The sequence below is a fragment of the Stigmatopora argus genome, chromosome 6 (assembly GCF_051989625.1).
Source record: "Stigmatopora argus isolate UIUO_Sarg chromosome 6, RoL_Sarg_1.0, whole genome shotgun sequence".
Lineage (NCBI taxonomy): Eukaryota > Metazoa > Chordata > Actinopteri > Syngnathiformes > Syngnathidae > Stigmatopora > Stigmatopora argus.
In genome coordinates, this window is record NC_135392.1 from 2,369,441 (window position 1) to 2,384,254 (window position 14,814).

At 40.9% G+C, this 14,814-nt stretch overlaps 1 protein-coding gene across 11 annotated transcripts in view; it reads right to left on the reverse strand.

Annotated features, from left to right (window-relative positions):
- Nucleotides 1-14,814, reverse strand: part of eif4g3a (eukaryotic translation initiation factor 4 gamma, 3a) — a 45,124-nt gene that overhangs the window by 11,639 nt on the left and 18,671 nt on the right. For 2 of the 11 annotated variants that reach the window (XM_077602612.1, XM_077602610.1), the window contains 13 exons: nucleotides 13,002-13,178; nucleotides 11,643-11,754; nucleotides 11,393-11,553; nucleotides 10,212-10,334; nucleotides 9,751-9,967; nucleotides 8,171-8,914; nucleotides 6,689-6,777; nucleotides 5,505-5,781; nucleotides 5,258-5,382; nucleotides 2,584-2,703; nucleotides 1,655-1,810; nucleotides 1,388-1,585; nucleotides 124-270 (listed from right to left, as the gene is read on the reverse strand). In XM_077602612.1, the coding sequence (XP_077458738.1) occupies nucleotides 124-270; nucleotides 1,388-1,585; nucleotides 1,655-1,810; nucleotides 2,584-2,703; nucleotides 5,258-5,382; nucleotides 5,505-5,781; nucleotides 6,689-6,777; nucleotides 8,171-8,914; nucleotides 9,751-9,967; nucleotides 10,212-10,334; nucleotides 11,393-11,553; nucleotides 11,643-11,754; nucleotides 13,002-13,178 (2,646 nt within the window). Of the gene's footprint in view, nucleotides 1-123; nucleotides 271-1,387; nucleotides 1,586-1,654; nucleotides 1,811-2,583; nucleotides 2,704-5,257; nucleotides 5,383-5,504; nucleotides 5,782-6,688; nucleotides 6,778-8,170; nucleotides 8,915-9,750; nucleotides 9,968-10,211; nucleotides 10,344-11,392; nucleotides 11,554-11,642; nucleotides 11,755-13,001; nucleotides 13,179-14,663; nucleotides 14,691-14,814 lie in introns of all 11 variants that reach the window. The other 9 variants (XM_077602604.1, XM_077602603.1, XM_077602608.1 and 6 more) reach the window with 8 other exon arrangements.

The following is a 14,814-nucleotide window of genomic DNA, read 5'->3' on the forward strand; positions in this document are numbered from 1 at the left end:
AGCTCGACATACGATCTCAGTCCCGGAACGGATTAAGATCGTATGTCGAGGTACCACTTTTTCGCGACCGGAGATCTTAGAGCGTTCCAAAATTCTCTGATTAAACGCTAACTGAAAACGTACCGAATCAGAAGAGTCCAGCTCCTTCTGCTTCTTCTCAAACACCACATCGTCCACTTTGTCCTTCTCAAACTCCTTTTGGCAGCGGTGGAGCAGCAGTTTGCGAAAGTTGACCGTGTTGTTGGGCTTGTCGGCTATTTGCACTTTGAGCTATAGTGTACAAGACGATGCACACAAAACAGTGGAAGTTATTGTTAAATCTAGCATTTGACCAACATGAATGTTGCAAAAATAATTGTTCAACCCAATAACTTGTAGAGTAGAATTTTGCCCAAAAAATTGTTTAACATTCAGAATAAATGTTTTTGATAATTCTATCAGGAAGTACCATGTTTTCTCGCATATTAGCCTCCCCCGCGTATAAGCCGCACCCTTAAAACCGCCTTAAAATCATTGAATTTTACAATGTTTTACAATTCTTCAGCTCCAGACTGCTGAGGAGCTGTGCGGATAAGTTTGGAAGAGTGACTCTGCATATTCTCTAACTCGGTCCCAGTCTGCAGAAGTTCCCCATCCCCATCTTGTGGAAGACTTCCTGTGTGTGGTTCCAGTTTTTGTCCAACTTTACAACGTCTTTTTGAGTCTGTATCCGTTTTTGCTACCGCAACCAAGATGGCGCCGTTCAAGTGGCAGCCGGCGGCGGTAGCTCCGTCCACTCTTGCTCGTTTTGTGTTTTTGCTGCTTTTCTGTCTTAATGATTTGATTTGGTGATTCTCAATGATCCCATTTACTTTGTACTTCGTACTTTTTGCTTTGTTGTTCTGTCGAATCACCCTCTTGCTACTGCCACAATGAAATTTCCCGAATACGGGATGAATAAAGTTATCCAATCCAATCCAAGACACGGTTTATATTTTTTCTTGAATTTCATTCATAGACGTCAAAATAAATTTTGTTAAGCGTATTTTTTTTCCTGCTTATCTTTTCTCTCTTTTGAAACAAATGACCGTATTGTCCGCCTTATGTCGTTCCAAGCATGTCAAGTTTAATTTGTGCGCATATAAGCCGCACCCTCGAGTCAGTCATCATTTTTTTGGGCGACAACTACGGCGTATGCGCAAGAAAATACGGTTTGAAATATCGCCATCATTTTTTAGGGAAACTCTTGTCATGGAAAGGCAGCGATTCAAATTTGGCAAGCTTTTAATGATTGGCTGCCATTGAATGATCGCTGTAAACCCTTCCAGTCAAAATAGATTGGCTGTCTTTTTTCTGCCAATGGCAGCCAATAAGCAAAAAGGCTAACCTGTTAGCACGTTAGCTTTACCTCGGCTAGACAGCGGCACATATTCCCGTAGGCGACAGAGAAGCTGGGCTCATCGATGGCCTTCTCGAAAACCAGGTCGATAACCCCCTTGAGTCGCTCTTCCGTGTCGATGGTGAGGTCCGTCACCTGCTTCATCAGCTGGCCGAATTTCTGAGGCGTCAGCTTGTTCAGGATGCTGCGCACTTTCCTGAAGAGCTCCTGGAAGAAAGCCATGCCAAATTATATCGCGATTCCAAATGTGCGGGCGTATCAAATCAAGTTCCCGACCTTTGTTCTGAGCGTCTCGGGGTCCTCGTCCACAGACTCCCGCTTGGCGCCGGGCTTCCAGGCGTTCTCCGCCTTCTGTAGTTTGACGTCGTCGTTCACGGACACGGTCATGATGATCTTCCTGGGAGGGGGGCGCCGGGGGCCCATGTTCATGAGCTGGACGGGAAGACAGTAAGGAAATGATACAGTAAATTCATTGTGGAAATATCAACCGAATTGCTGAAAAACAGACCAAAGTATGATTATTTTTTGCATCAAGGGGCGAATTGAAGGTTACATTTTTTGCCAATACGGGCTAAGGAAAAAAAATTGTTTGGATTTTGTTTTATTTTATTTTTTACGTGCTTTATAAGCCTGGTGGGCCATTAGCGTTTAACTTAGAGGAAATAGTGAGTTGTTTTCCTCCACTATGACATCATAAGAATAAAATTTCGCCCCCTCCCCCAATTTATTAAACAACTTTATTCACTGGGATGCCAACAATAAATGTGTCTGTCCCTAGACTTATGAATTGATTGATTGCCATTGAGGACGCTAGACGTCCAATCCATTTGGCTCCTCCCAGTCCAAATGAATTGGACGTCCAGCAAGGGAACTGAAAGATGAGAATTCACAGTCACTCATCCCAGTTTAGCTCTATCATTTAAGTCAGGGGTAGGGAACCTATGGCTCGGGAGCCTAATGTGGCTCTTTTGATGGCTGCATATGACTCTCCCCTAACCAGTGAGGTAAATAAAATAAAATAAAATAAAAATGCTGGTGACCTGAGCTGAGCAAATGCACCAATACAATTTGAAATAGAAATTGTTCATGGCTCTCTCTGTGAAAAAGGTTCCCGAGCCCTGATTTAAGTTAAGCTCCTATGAGAATCCTGTATTTAAAAGGGGATATAAACTCTAGAAGATTTTTTTGGGTGGGGTGGGACTTACCATCGTGCCTCTTGGACTACTCGTCTGTCGACCAAAGTCGGCGAATGAAGGAGTGAAATCGGGTCCTCTGGAAATCACCCTGGGATCCACAACTCGAGAAGGCAACTTGTTTTGATTCATCTGCAATGTCATTGATGTCAGGTTAGCTCAGAGGTTTCAAACTCATTTTTGACATTCAGTCTCAGTCTGCAGAAGGTCCCCAGCTGGTGGACTTCCTGTGTGTGGCTCCAGTTTTTTACCTAGGTCTACAATGTCTTGTGTGTCTTGGGGTTAGGGTTGAAATAAAGTTCTAACCTAACGTTGTAGCTTCATTCGGAGGCCCCTTCCTTCATAATTAACATACAGTGGTACCTCGACCTACGAGATGCTCGAGATACGATGAATTTTGAAATTTCGATCAAATAATTCACCCTAGATACGAGAAAAATTTCGAGATGCGAGAAAGCCAGGTGGCCATGACATGAAAGGCTGTTTATCATTGTAGCGTCTTTTTTGCCGCATCTCTTTCGTGTATAACAGATATCTACGAGCACTGAACGATTTATTCAGACGAGTTTCTCCTAAGACCAGAAAACGCACAACGCGCATGCGCGGGCAAAAGGAGGGCTTTCTGGGTAATGAAGTATACTCGTGCACACAACACCCATTGGCAATGGCACCCTTTCTCAGAATAAAACTTCATTACCCACAATCAATACGTGGGTAGGCTGTTATTCCATCCTTAGCTTGTAAGATCCCGCGATCGCTCATTCAAGACTACTTCTCGTTGGCAAGTGGTCGTGCGTTATCCTATTGTGAGGACATTTGTGTGCATCATTTTGGGAATATTTCGAAGGGAATACAACAGCCCATCCATAGCGAACGTGAGGGTGGAAGCGTGGCAAACAGCTAACCCGGAAAACGAAGGTAAAAAAAAACAAAAACAAAATTAGAATTCAGTTTTGTGTAAAGTTACATTAAATGTATGTTTGAGTGTGTCTGTATATATAATAATCCAAGTTAATTTAAATTTGTTTGTTCCGTTACGAGTGCGTTATTGTGGAAAGATTTTTTCCAATCCAATATCCTGTTTTTGGTGTTTTTTCAGAGGGTTGGAACGAATTAGTTTTTAGTTAATTTCAATGGGAAACGTTCGCTCGAGTTACAAGAAGCTCGACATACGAGCTCAGTCCCGGGAACGGATTAAGATCATATGTCGATGTACCACTGTACCTTGTATGAACAAGAACTCGAATTTCTGACTAAAGTTGACCTAGAACTGACCTGTCGCAACTAAAATCCTTGCTAGATTATTAAATGTTTACTTGGTGTATTTTTTCCTCAAAGAACAGGCTGGGAGTTATTTGAGACTAGAACAGCGGGGCATCCAGTGAGAAAAGTCAGAACCAGATGTGGAGAGAAAGAAAGGAACGCAGGAGCGAGAAAGACGGTAGTGGGGGAGGAGAAGCAAAAAAAATACAAAATAAAAAAAATAAAGCAACTAAAGCACTCAGATCATTGAGCACTCCCCTATTATTTTTCTTGAAATATCAGAAACGACTAATTTTGAACACGGCTTCTTTCGCAACAGTGTGGGCGGAACATCTTTTTAACGCTGCCAATGGTGACCTAATGGTGGTGTAATTTTAATCAAAACAGGACACTGCAGACCTCTAAACTCCACATTAAACAGTAAAATACGAAAATCCGGAACATCTTTCGTGGAATATTTAATTCACTGGTCGGCATTGACGACATTAGATGTCCCATCCATTTGAAGTGGGAGGGCTGGGTGCCACCCACCCAGTCCGAGTAGTTCGAACATGTGCTAGTGATATACTCATTAAAATTTACAGCAGAAGAATAAAAAACTTAACCCATTTTAACCCAGGATAACAAGTTTTAGATTTTTGCAACTTTTTCCGAACATTTACAAAAAAATGGGTAAACATCTTGATATCAAGTAAGAAAAATATTACAGGCTGTCCTCAAATGAGGACAGTGGGTTAAGGACATTTTCAATAAGGCTGCTCTTTGCGCACAGGTATTTACAAAGCATTTAATAAAAAAAATAAAAATAAAAAAAGCCAGGGAGAATTCACTTGGATCTTTTAGTGTATCAGTTGTCCTGCATCTCATAATCGCCTATTTTGACTTTCCTCCTTATTCAAATATGAAAGTAACTGTTACTTTATAACTAAAGAGATGAAATATGATGATTTTAATATGTCTTTTTGTTGTTCTGTTGTGCAATAAAAAAAGGAAATAAAACGCCAGGGAGAATTCACTTGAATCTTTTAGTGTATCAGTTGTCCTGCATCTCATAATCGCTTATTTTGGCTGTTATTGTCCTTTTGCGTTCATGCTCCGTTTTAGCCTCTATTGCTAACATGCTAAAAACACGTTTCCTCATCATCCTCTTCTCCTGACCAATAGTCTGGAACTAGCGTTCATCTCGCAACAGCGCCCCATTCTCTATGGAGGTCTGGTGGTGTAATTACAGTTTAAAATGATCAAAATTTTATCGAAAGTTTTTAATATTATCATTGACAAAAATAGTTTCACGCTAATTTTAGTTATTGTTTTATCGCCTAGCTCTCATCTCGTGGAGCTAATACTAAAAATTACAAACATTGACCAAATCAGGGGTGATAAATTTTCAGTTCAGTCAACCTCCGTCAAATGATGAACTCACCTTGTCGAGCACCACGTCGCTGATTGGTGGGAGACCCTCAGGTTTTTGGACGCAGGCGGGCATGAACTGGAAACGTAACAAAAAGCCCCTGTTGTATTGGCGTTTCTTGCTGGGATCGGACAAGTCTGCACCAACAAGAACATTGTATGAAGGAAACGTGCTCATGAGAAGAGTAAATCGACATAGTATCGCATTCAAACGTAAAACTTTGTCATGAGATCTCCTACAGTGTTACGTTTTTTTTCACCTTCTATGTCCTGCGATGCCCCAGTGGAAGTGTCCTTTTCCCCCGGCGAGACGCCGTTGTCGCTGCTCTCCGTCTCTGACGTGTGGCCAGCGCCGTTCCTTAAAAGCTCCGGTTCGGTATCGCCGTTCTCCTCCGGGACAGCCAGTTTCCTGTTGGTTTCGGGACTGCCGGTGATAGCCGGGGCCTCGGCAGGGGCGGTGACTGATGGCGAGTCCAAGGGCAGATCCGATAGCAGTCCTGGTTCCACGGCAACTGAATCTACAGGCTGAGGCTCGCCCTAAAAGTTCATTATAATGTTACAGTATAAGCAGGGTTCCTATGCTATACTTGTTTAATTTTTAACAAAAAAATAACTGAAACGATAAAGTAATCATACATTTCAATTTTTTTTAAACATTATTATATATATTATTAAATGTATACATTTTTAAACTTTATTATTTATTTTGTCTTAAAATATTTTTGTTTAGCTTTACTTTTCAATACATTTTTCTATTATATTTTTTTAAATGTAATCTATTTAGGTATTTTTAAAAATTCTTCCAATGCCTTCTGTATATTTCTTAAATGTAATTTCATGCATGAACAGGCTAAACGTTAGGTTTTCGATGATTTGAGGTCCAAGAAATGCATGATTTGCATACTTAAATACTTTGAACAACCATTTTGCAGATGAAGATCATTTATACCAAGTGTCGTCTGACCCTTTAAAAAGCCGGAAAATTGAAAATAGGGAACAGGATCGAAGTCTCCTACTATTTTATTGAATAAAAAAAATGTTACTCTAAACCACTGTCCTTGTGTATGCGTCTTTTTGTCTGCCTCTTAATATAATACTGCTGGAGAGGAGTTTTATCCGTGGCGTTAAACTTCAACGAGTCATTAAAATGGCTCTAAAAAAGCACGGGCGTGGTTATTCAGCAATGAAGAGTGGAAAATGAGAGAAGCACACAGTTGAATTCACAAACAGTGTGCTGAAGAAGCAGCAAGGGTGATGGATAACACCTTGCTTGACCCAAAAGTCACGTCTAAGCGCTCTTTGTGGAAACTTTTTCCGCTTGATTTATGTTGCCTCTCCGATCCTCTCTCTTTGTTTGTCGTGCTTCTTCGATGCGCGGACATTTTTCAGTGGCTTAGATTTCGAAAATGAAAGCGTAACATTGTGAAAAATGTCCGACACTTACCTCGTTCTCCTTCTGGTGTGCATCTCCGGCGTGGAGCAATTCATTTGGTTTCCTCCAGGTCTTTGGTATAGCAGCAGAAGTCGGATTGACTGCAAATACATCACAATACAATTCTTTTTTTGAGTTTATTTTTCAAGGTCAAACTTTCATTTAGAGCTGGGCGATAAAATGATAACGATAATTATCGTGAAATATTTTTTGTCAATGATAATATTAAAAACTTCCATAAAAATTCAATAATTTGAAACTGTAATTACACCATCCAACCGCCACAGCGAACGGGGGCGCTGTTGTAAGATGAACGCTAGTTAGCAGTTACTATCATGTTTGAATGAGGAGTAAAGTCATTTATTTCTTTATTCACAGAAGTTCGAAGTATCAAATTTGAAACAAAAAAGATGTGATATTTATCGCGGTAGTTATCAATAGCCTGATTTTTTAATTTTTCATATCGCCCAGCTCTACTTTCATTTATTAGTGATAAGAAGTCAAATCCATTTGAACTGGAATTGCATAACCATGTTTCATTGCCATTGAAGGAGCTAGATGTCCAATCCATTTTACCAGGGAGAGGCTAATACCCTTTGAGTCAAAATGGATTGGACGTCCAAACGAACTTTTATACACATTACATAACGTGACTACAAATTTGCAACCCTGTTACCTTGAATGTCTCACTCTACCTCATGCAACCCTGTTCTGCATATAAGGAAAAAACTGTCATTATTTATTTTATTTTCTCTTTACTTATATACATAAGTAAGTTTCTCCTCTTGTTCAGCAGGAACAGCTAGCAAAGCTAACATTAGCCTGGATTTTCAGTCCTGTTCCCAGAACCTGTGATTTCTCAAATACTTTTAAATATAAAATAAATCATGTTATAGAACAGGGGTTTCACACTAACGCTTTAACGTCAACTTGATTTCACATGGGCCATTTTAGATATAATATTTAGATTTTTTTTATATAAATGGATTAAAAGAACTGGATTAAAAGCCCTGGATATTCAGTTTCTTATAGATATAAAACAAGGTTTATTTTAGCTTTTTTAAATATATTTTTAGATTTTACAAAATGATTTTTGAACTAAAAACAGAAAAAATGGATTTTAAAAATGACAATGATTGATTTAAAAGGGGGAAAATCAGGAAATGTAATATACATCTATACTCTTCATTTTAATTTGATCCTAAAACAGAAAGTCGGCACTCATGATTTACTTACCCAGGCCACACAAAATGATGCGGTGGGCCAAATTTGGCCCGCGGGCCGCCACTTTGACACGTGTTATAGAATTTTTCCATTAGTCTGTAAGGTTGCTAATCAAACTTTTGGTAGGTTATCGTTAAATATTGTTAAATATGGAGCGGAGAACTTCAAAAGTAAAGGATTTTTTTCTTAAGTACTTCTAAGCCGAACTGTCCTTCAAATCTGGAATGACCCAGATTTCGGTTTTAGAAGTTTTCCAGGACTTTTACATACCTGTAGTGGGGCTTTTCCTCGTGAACGAATTAATCTGCGGCTCTGCTTCGGCTACGACTGCAGGCTCCTCTGACGCCATTTTGGAGACAGGTTCCTTGCAGTCCTGGGTCTGCTTGGGCTTATCGGTCTCTGCGGATGCCTGCACCAGAGGCGGAAGACCGGAGGGCGGCACGGCTTGCAAAGCGGGGGCAGAGTTTGCCGTCAGGGCCACGGGCACCGCCGCCAAAGACGCCGCGGGAGCCAGATCGGCAGCTATCGGGACCTCCGGCCTAACGTCGGCGGGTGAGGTTTCTGAAGAGGCGTCTTGGAAAGCCGGGGAAGAAGCAAGAGGACGTTCTGCGGATGGCGACGTCGGAGGTGGTTCGGGGGTCAAAGTCTCCACTTCGGTGTCGGGATCCGCGATGCCGTTCACGGCCTTGGGGACCACCGGCGAAGGCGAGACGGTCAGAGTCCGAGAGGGAGGGTCCGAAATAGGCTTGTCAGCATTGGTAGTGCAAGGAGTCGGAGAAGAGTGTTTATGGTCTACGGCGGAGGAGAATGAAGACGCCGAGGGGGGCCGGTCACTGATATCGACGGCCGTGGTGGGGAGGGTCGTTGGGGCTGGCTCTGAGGCAGCGAAAGCGAGTTGTGGTTCAACGGTGGAAGAGTTCTCTAAGACTTCCGGTCTTTCCGGGGAAGCTTCCGGCGGCAGGAGCGCGGGTGAGGAAGACTTTTCCACAAACGTCTCCAATTTTGGTGTCTCACCTGAAAGACGAAAAAAATCAGGTAAGTAAGAAAACGGAAACACTTCATTTTTATTATCTTTCGCCTCCCTTGAAATGTCAGATTTTAGTTTTTTAAGCCGTATCGGGTACACGGTCGATTGGTCGCCGGTCTTTTGGTCGCCGGTCTTTTGGTCGCCCAGAAGGTAAGTGATAATTACCATTTAAATCGTTGCTCAAATTCCCTAAATACAAACTGCGAATGACTAATTAGTCATACTTAATGCCCTAGTAATTATTAGGCTAAAGAAAAGCTCCAAATTACCCGGACTTTTATTGTTTTTTGTTGGAGAACTTGTTAAGACCCTGACTGACGTCACTTCTGAAAGGGACAACGCATGTTCATACAAACTCTTCTACACTCACACGTCGGCTCAGTGAAACTGCTCATGGCCAATGTTGGCTTTTATTGATGCGTAGACCGTGTTATTTTACTTTGTTTTGTCGCCGGTCTTTTGGTCGTTGGTCTTTTGGTCGCCCGTTGTCGCGACCAAAAGACCAGCGACCAATCGACCGCACACGGTATCGTCTACCTTTATGAGAAATCCCGAAATTTTACACTAACTTTGCCTTTTCGGGTTCATTTTGAGTCTGGAAAAAAATTCCCCAACAAAATTGTAACTGGCAACATAAAATTTGAAAAGGAAGGCTGGGTGCTTGGCTTAAAATTGGTCACCAAATTACAAAACTTTGTCAGAAGTCAAAAACAACAGATAAGCTGTTCAGTAGTTTCTGAGCTAATTGCTTTTGGGAGTGACCATTTTTTTCGGCACTCCCTGAATTTCTCCATTTTGGAACGTTCTGGACGTTGTGGTGCACCTGGATCTAGTTTGGCATCGAAGGCCTTGGTTGTCGCCGCTTGTTGTGGTGGCTGCGATGGCGCAGAGGGCGCAGAGGGCTCGGGCGCAAAGCCTCCAGGACTGGCATGCTGCGGCTGCGAGGGCGATTGCAGCTCCGGAGTCTGCCTGCTGCTCAACGGCTGCTGCGATTTGAGGTAGAAAATGTGAGGATAATAACCAGGACGCGGCCAGCAGAACTGAGCGACGTACAAATCAACAGGGATGCAAGCCAAATGAGTCCCAAGAATGCAGAAATAAGCAGAAACAATGAATACAAATAGAGGATGTGGTTAGAATTAAGAGAAAAAAAGCACAAGATAGACAAAAAAAAAAAAACAGGACACAGAGGAAGAGGAAAGGCTATTAACATTCAGGGACGCAACAAGGACAAAAACTCTCTCAAAACACTTGACCCCATACTCCACTGCCGTGGAGGCCTACCTGAGGAGGTGTTGGAGTAGTAGGTGGGCCGACAGGGGGCGTTGAGTTCCTGCTCCCCGAACCCCCAGCCATAATTTCCTCGGTGATGTCCCGTCCACCTCGATTGGGGTCGCGGATTCGAATCTGTGAGGACAATGGCACAAAAACAACACACCTCACTAAAGCGCACAGGTCTACTGACTGTACAGTTTCCATTTCCTTCTATAGTTTGACCTGAAATGGGAAGAAATTACATTTAACGAATACCGGATTTTCTCGCATATTAGCCGCCTCCGCGTATAAGCCGCACCCTTAAAATAGTTGAATTTCACAATTTCTCTCGTATAAGCCGCCCCCTGATTCACCATTTTCACCTCCATATTCATGGTTTTAATAGGGAGGACAAATGTGTTACTTTAAAGGGAAAATCTTAAGTAAAATCATCGCACATGGTATTTCTGAGATACTGTATGATACATGTGTCAAAGTGGCGGCCCGGGGGCCAAATCTGGCCCGCCGCATCATTTTGTGTGGCCCGGGAAAGTCAATCGTTTTTTTTAGGATCAAATTAAAATGAAGAGTATAGATGTATATTAAATGTCATGATTTTCCCCCGTTTAAATCAATAATTGTCATTTTTAATCAATTTTTTCTGTGTTTTTAGTTTAAAAATCATTTTGTAAAATCTAAAAATATATTAAAAAAGCTAAAATAAACATTGTTTTAGATCTATAAAAAACTGAATATTCAGGGCTTTTAATCCATTTATTTAAAAAAAATCTAAATATTATATCTAAAATGGTCCGGCCCACGTGAAATCAAGTTGACGTTAAAGTGGCCCGCGAACCAACCCGAGTCTTACTTTGAAGGGAAAATCTTAAGAAAAATCTTTGTACGTGGCATTTCTGAGATACTGTATAAATCGATTTCTGGATTGCACATTCCTTAAGGGTGTTGCCTGCACGTATACAAATTCAAAAAGGAGGTCAAGTGAGCAGTACAACTAGAAAGTGTGTGCATAGCGGTCTGGTTTCTCATTCCAAGGTAAGATGACAGCGCCATTGTTGCTTATTTTTATGTAACATGAAACGCAAGTTGTTTCACGGGCTTCAACTTTTGTTGATGTCACCTTGAGATTTTTAAACGCTAAAAGTGTAGCTTAGCTCAAAAAAGGTTGGGAAACACTGCATCAAGGTACTCACTGTTTTCTTCTCGCGCTTTGCTGGTGGAGGTTGCTGTGTTGTAGGCACTATGATAGGCGGCGAGGCCGAGTACACGGTCTGCCCTGTGTAGTAGGGTGGGCCGGCTGTGGGAACGGGGGCAGGGACCGAGGGTGACACGGGTGGGTGGTACCTGAGGGGATCTGAAGAAGAAAAAAAAAGGGATTGGCGACTGTTGCCGTTGTTCTTCTATTGTTGGGTGTGCCTCTTCGCTGAATTTGAAAAGACTCACGATATGGGGACGGGTATTCCCCTGGTCCTGGACCTGGATAGAAGGTACCAGACCCTGGGGGCTGGACAGAATACTGCTGTGGAGGTGCCACATAGGCAGTGCTGTGGCGATACTGCAAAGAAACAGACAATTTGCTTCAACAAGACTGATATCCTTTTATCAAAATCCTTGTGCTTAAACTCTTTTTTCCATGTTTTATGCAAACCGGCGGGGTGGCATGGCCTACACCAGAGAAAGTCAGGTCCTTGTCAGTCTCACTGCAGCCGAAAGCAGAGGCTGCCAAAACAGCTTTGAAATAACAGAGATTCCACCCGAATGCCCGATCAGAGGCTTAACAGATGGTATTTATCCACTTGTGCTTTTTTGGATTCGTAGAAAAAAAGTCCGCTTTTAGCTAGACGTGAGACAGTAGGGACATACAAGGGACAACATTTGAGTGTTAAACCCTGCTTAAAGAGAAATGTAATAGAATGTAAGCATGCACACACATACACATATACATATACATATGTATACGTATGTATATGTATGTATATGTATGTATATGTATGTATATGTATGTATGCATGTATGCATGTATGTATGTATGTATATGTATGTATATGTATGTATATGTATGTATATGTATGTATATGTATGTATGTATGTGTATGTATGTATATGTATGTATATGTATGTATGTATATGCATGTATGTATGTGTATGTATGTGTATGTATGTATGTGTATGTATGTGTATGTATGTATGTATATATATATACATATATATACACACACTCATATATACATACATATTCACATATACATATATATATACACACACTCACATATACATATACACACATATATATATACATACATATATACACATACACACAAATACATACATTTACACACATACATACATTTACACACATACATACATACATTTACACACATACATTTTACACATACATACATACACACACACATATACATACACACACATATACATACACACACACATATATATACATACATGCATACATACATTTACACACACATATATATACATACATGCATACATACATTTACACACACATACATACATACACACATATATATACACATACATACATATACACTCACATACACTAACTAGTTAAATAAACTCTTAATAGCTTAAATAACTACTAAGTCAATTTCTCAGCTACAAAATAATTTCTGAACAACTTGACTGACTCTGGTCAAGTCAGTTTAAGTCGCAAGAGCAGCCAAGCTATTAAAGAAGTGGAATTTGATATTATATTTTCCTAAAAAAAAGTCTTCTTGAGATGCGCCCGTTCAAATAAGTGTCAACAGTACTGCGTCTCTCTCTCACCTGCATGTAGTACGGTGCAGCCTGCGGTGACGGGAAAGGCATGGGCGCCATGGTCATCATGATGGCTTGATTAGTCGGGAAGACGGCCGCCGTGGGAGCCTGGGATCCGGGCCGTATGGTGGGGGTGTTGGTGGGGATAGTGGGCCGTGCAGTCTGCATCTGAGTCCTCTGGAAAAACTAAACACAACAAAAAACAACAGCAATTATTGTCATCCAGCAGCTATAATGTAGAGCAGAGAAGAATGTCTTGGTTTGTCATGCCAATTTGATCCCATCCACTTCTTTTCTTTATCATCTGTGTAAAAAAATTCTATTTGCGTATTTCCTCGAAATCAGGAAATGCAGTTAGCGCATAGTCCCGCTAACGAAATCTCAAACACGCTAACTCGTCGACCCACAAAGAAAGAGCAACCAACCCTGTGCGTTTAATCTTGGCAGAAGTGAAAAAACTACGATTTCCACTGGACATACTCTCGAAAGGATAAGTACACGCCGGCCATCGATAATTAGAGGAAATAAACAATGGTTGTTTGGAGATAGCAGTTGGCATCTATCATGATGGGAGCAAACACTGACGCTTCCCATTGTGACATCACAGAAAGCTTTTCTTTGTGAAGCCGCCATGGAATCGACATTGCGTTCTCGTGTCTTTTTGCTTCCCAACACGTCGCCTCATTGGTAAGAAAGCCCATTTCACACTTTTCCATATACAGTGGTACCTCGACATACGATCGTAATCCGTTCCGAGACTGAGATCGTTTGTCGAGCTTTTCGTAACTCGAGCGAACGTTTCCCATTGAAATGAACTGAAGACAAATGAATTTGTTCCAACCCTCTGAAAAAAGACCAAAAACAGGATATTGGATTAGAAAAAAATGTTTTATTTCTTCTAATTCGCCATATATTGACAAAGTAATAAATAACGAGTGGTTTAATAGTAATAAAATGTGTTTAATAGAAGTAAAATTAGACGCATTTGGCCGGGGATATAGACAGCGACATATACACTTTATCCACGGCAACAACGCACTCGTAAACGAACAAACACATTTAAATTAACTTGGATAAATATATACAGACACTCAACGTTTAATGTAACTTCACACAAAGCTGAATTCTAATTTTGGTTTAATCTTTTTCACCTTAGACGTATTTGTTACTTTGTGAGTAGGTAGTGAATTAGAGCAGATAAAAATATGTTTCTTCATTGTAATATCCTGTTTTTGGTGTTTTCTGGAATGTGGAAACGGATTAATTTGTATTTAGTTCATTCATGACATACGAGCTCGGTCCTGGAATACATTAAGCTGTATCTCAAGGTATTACTGTATTCCGACCTAATGAACTATAAATGTAAAAATGTAGGAAATGTTATGTATGGTACATTTGTAAAGTTTGCATTAATTTAAGAAAATGAAAGGAAATTTTAACTCAAGTTTAATCAATTTTGACTGGAAAGCAATTTTCATTCACCCTTCCAGTCAAAATGGATTGGACATCTATCCCTGTCAATGACACTGAAAAATGAGCATTCTTACTCACCGACTGTCCTAAATGTGATTAATATTGTGCCCGTAGAAAGAATTAAATTAGCTGAGAAAGGTGGTAGTAAACAAACGCTACCTAGCTACGACATTCACATAATAAATCAAGTTCAATTACTTTTCTGGTAAACTGCTCGGCGAATATCTGCGAAGTGTGTCAGCAAAAGGATTAAGGAAACAGATTGTCTTGTTAGGTGGACCTAAAATAAACCTCCTGGAAGAACATCAATACAACAGTGGACGGGGTCTCGGCACAAAATTGTAGTAAA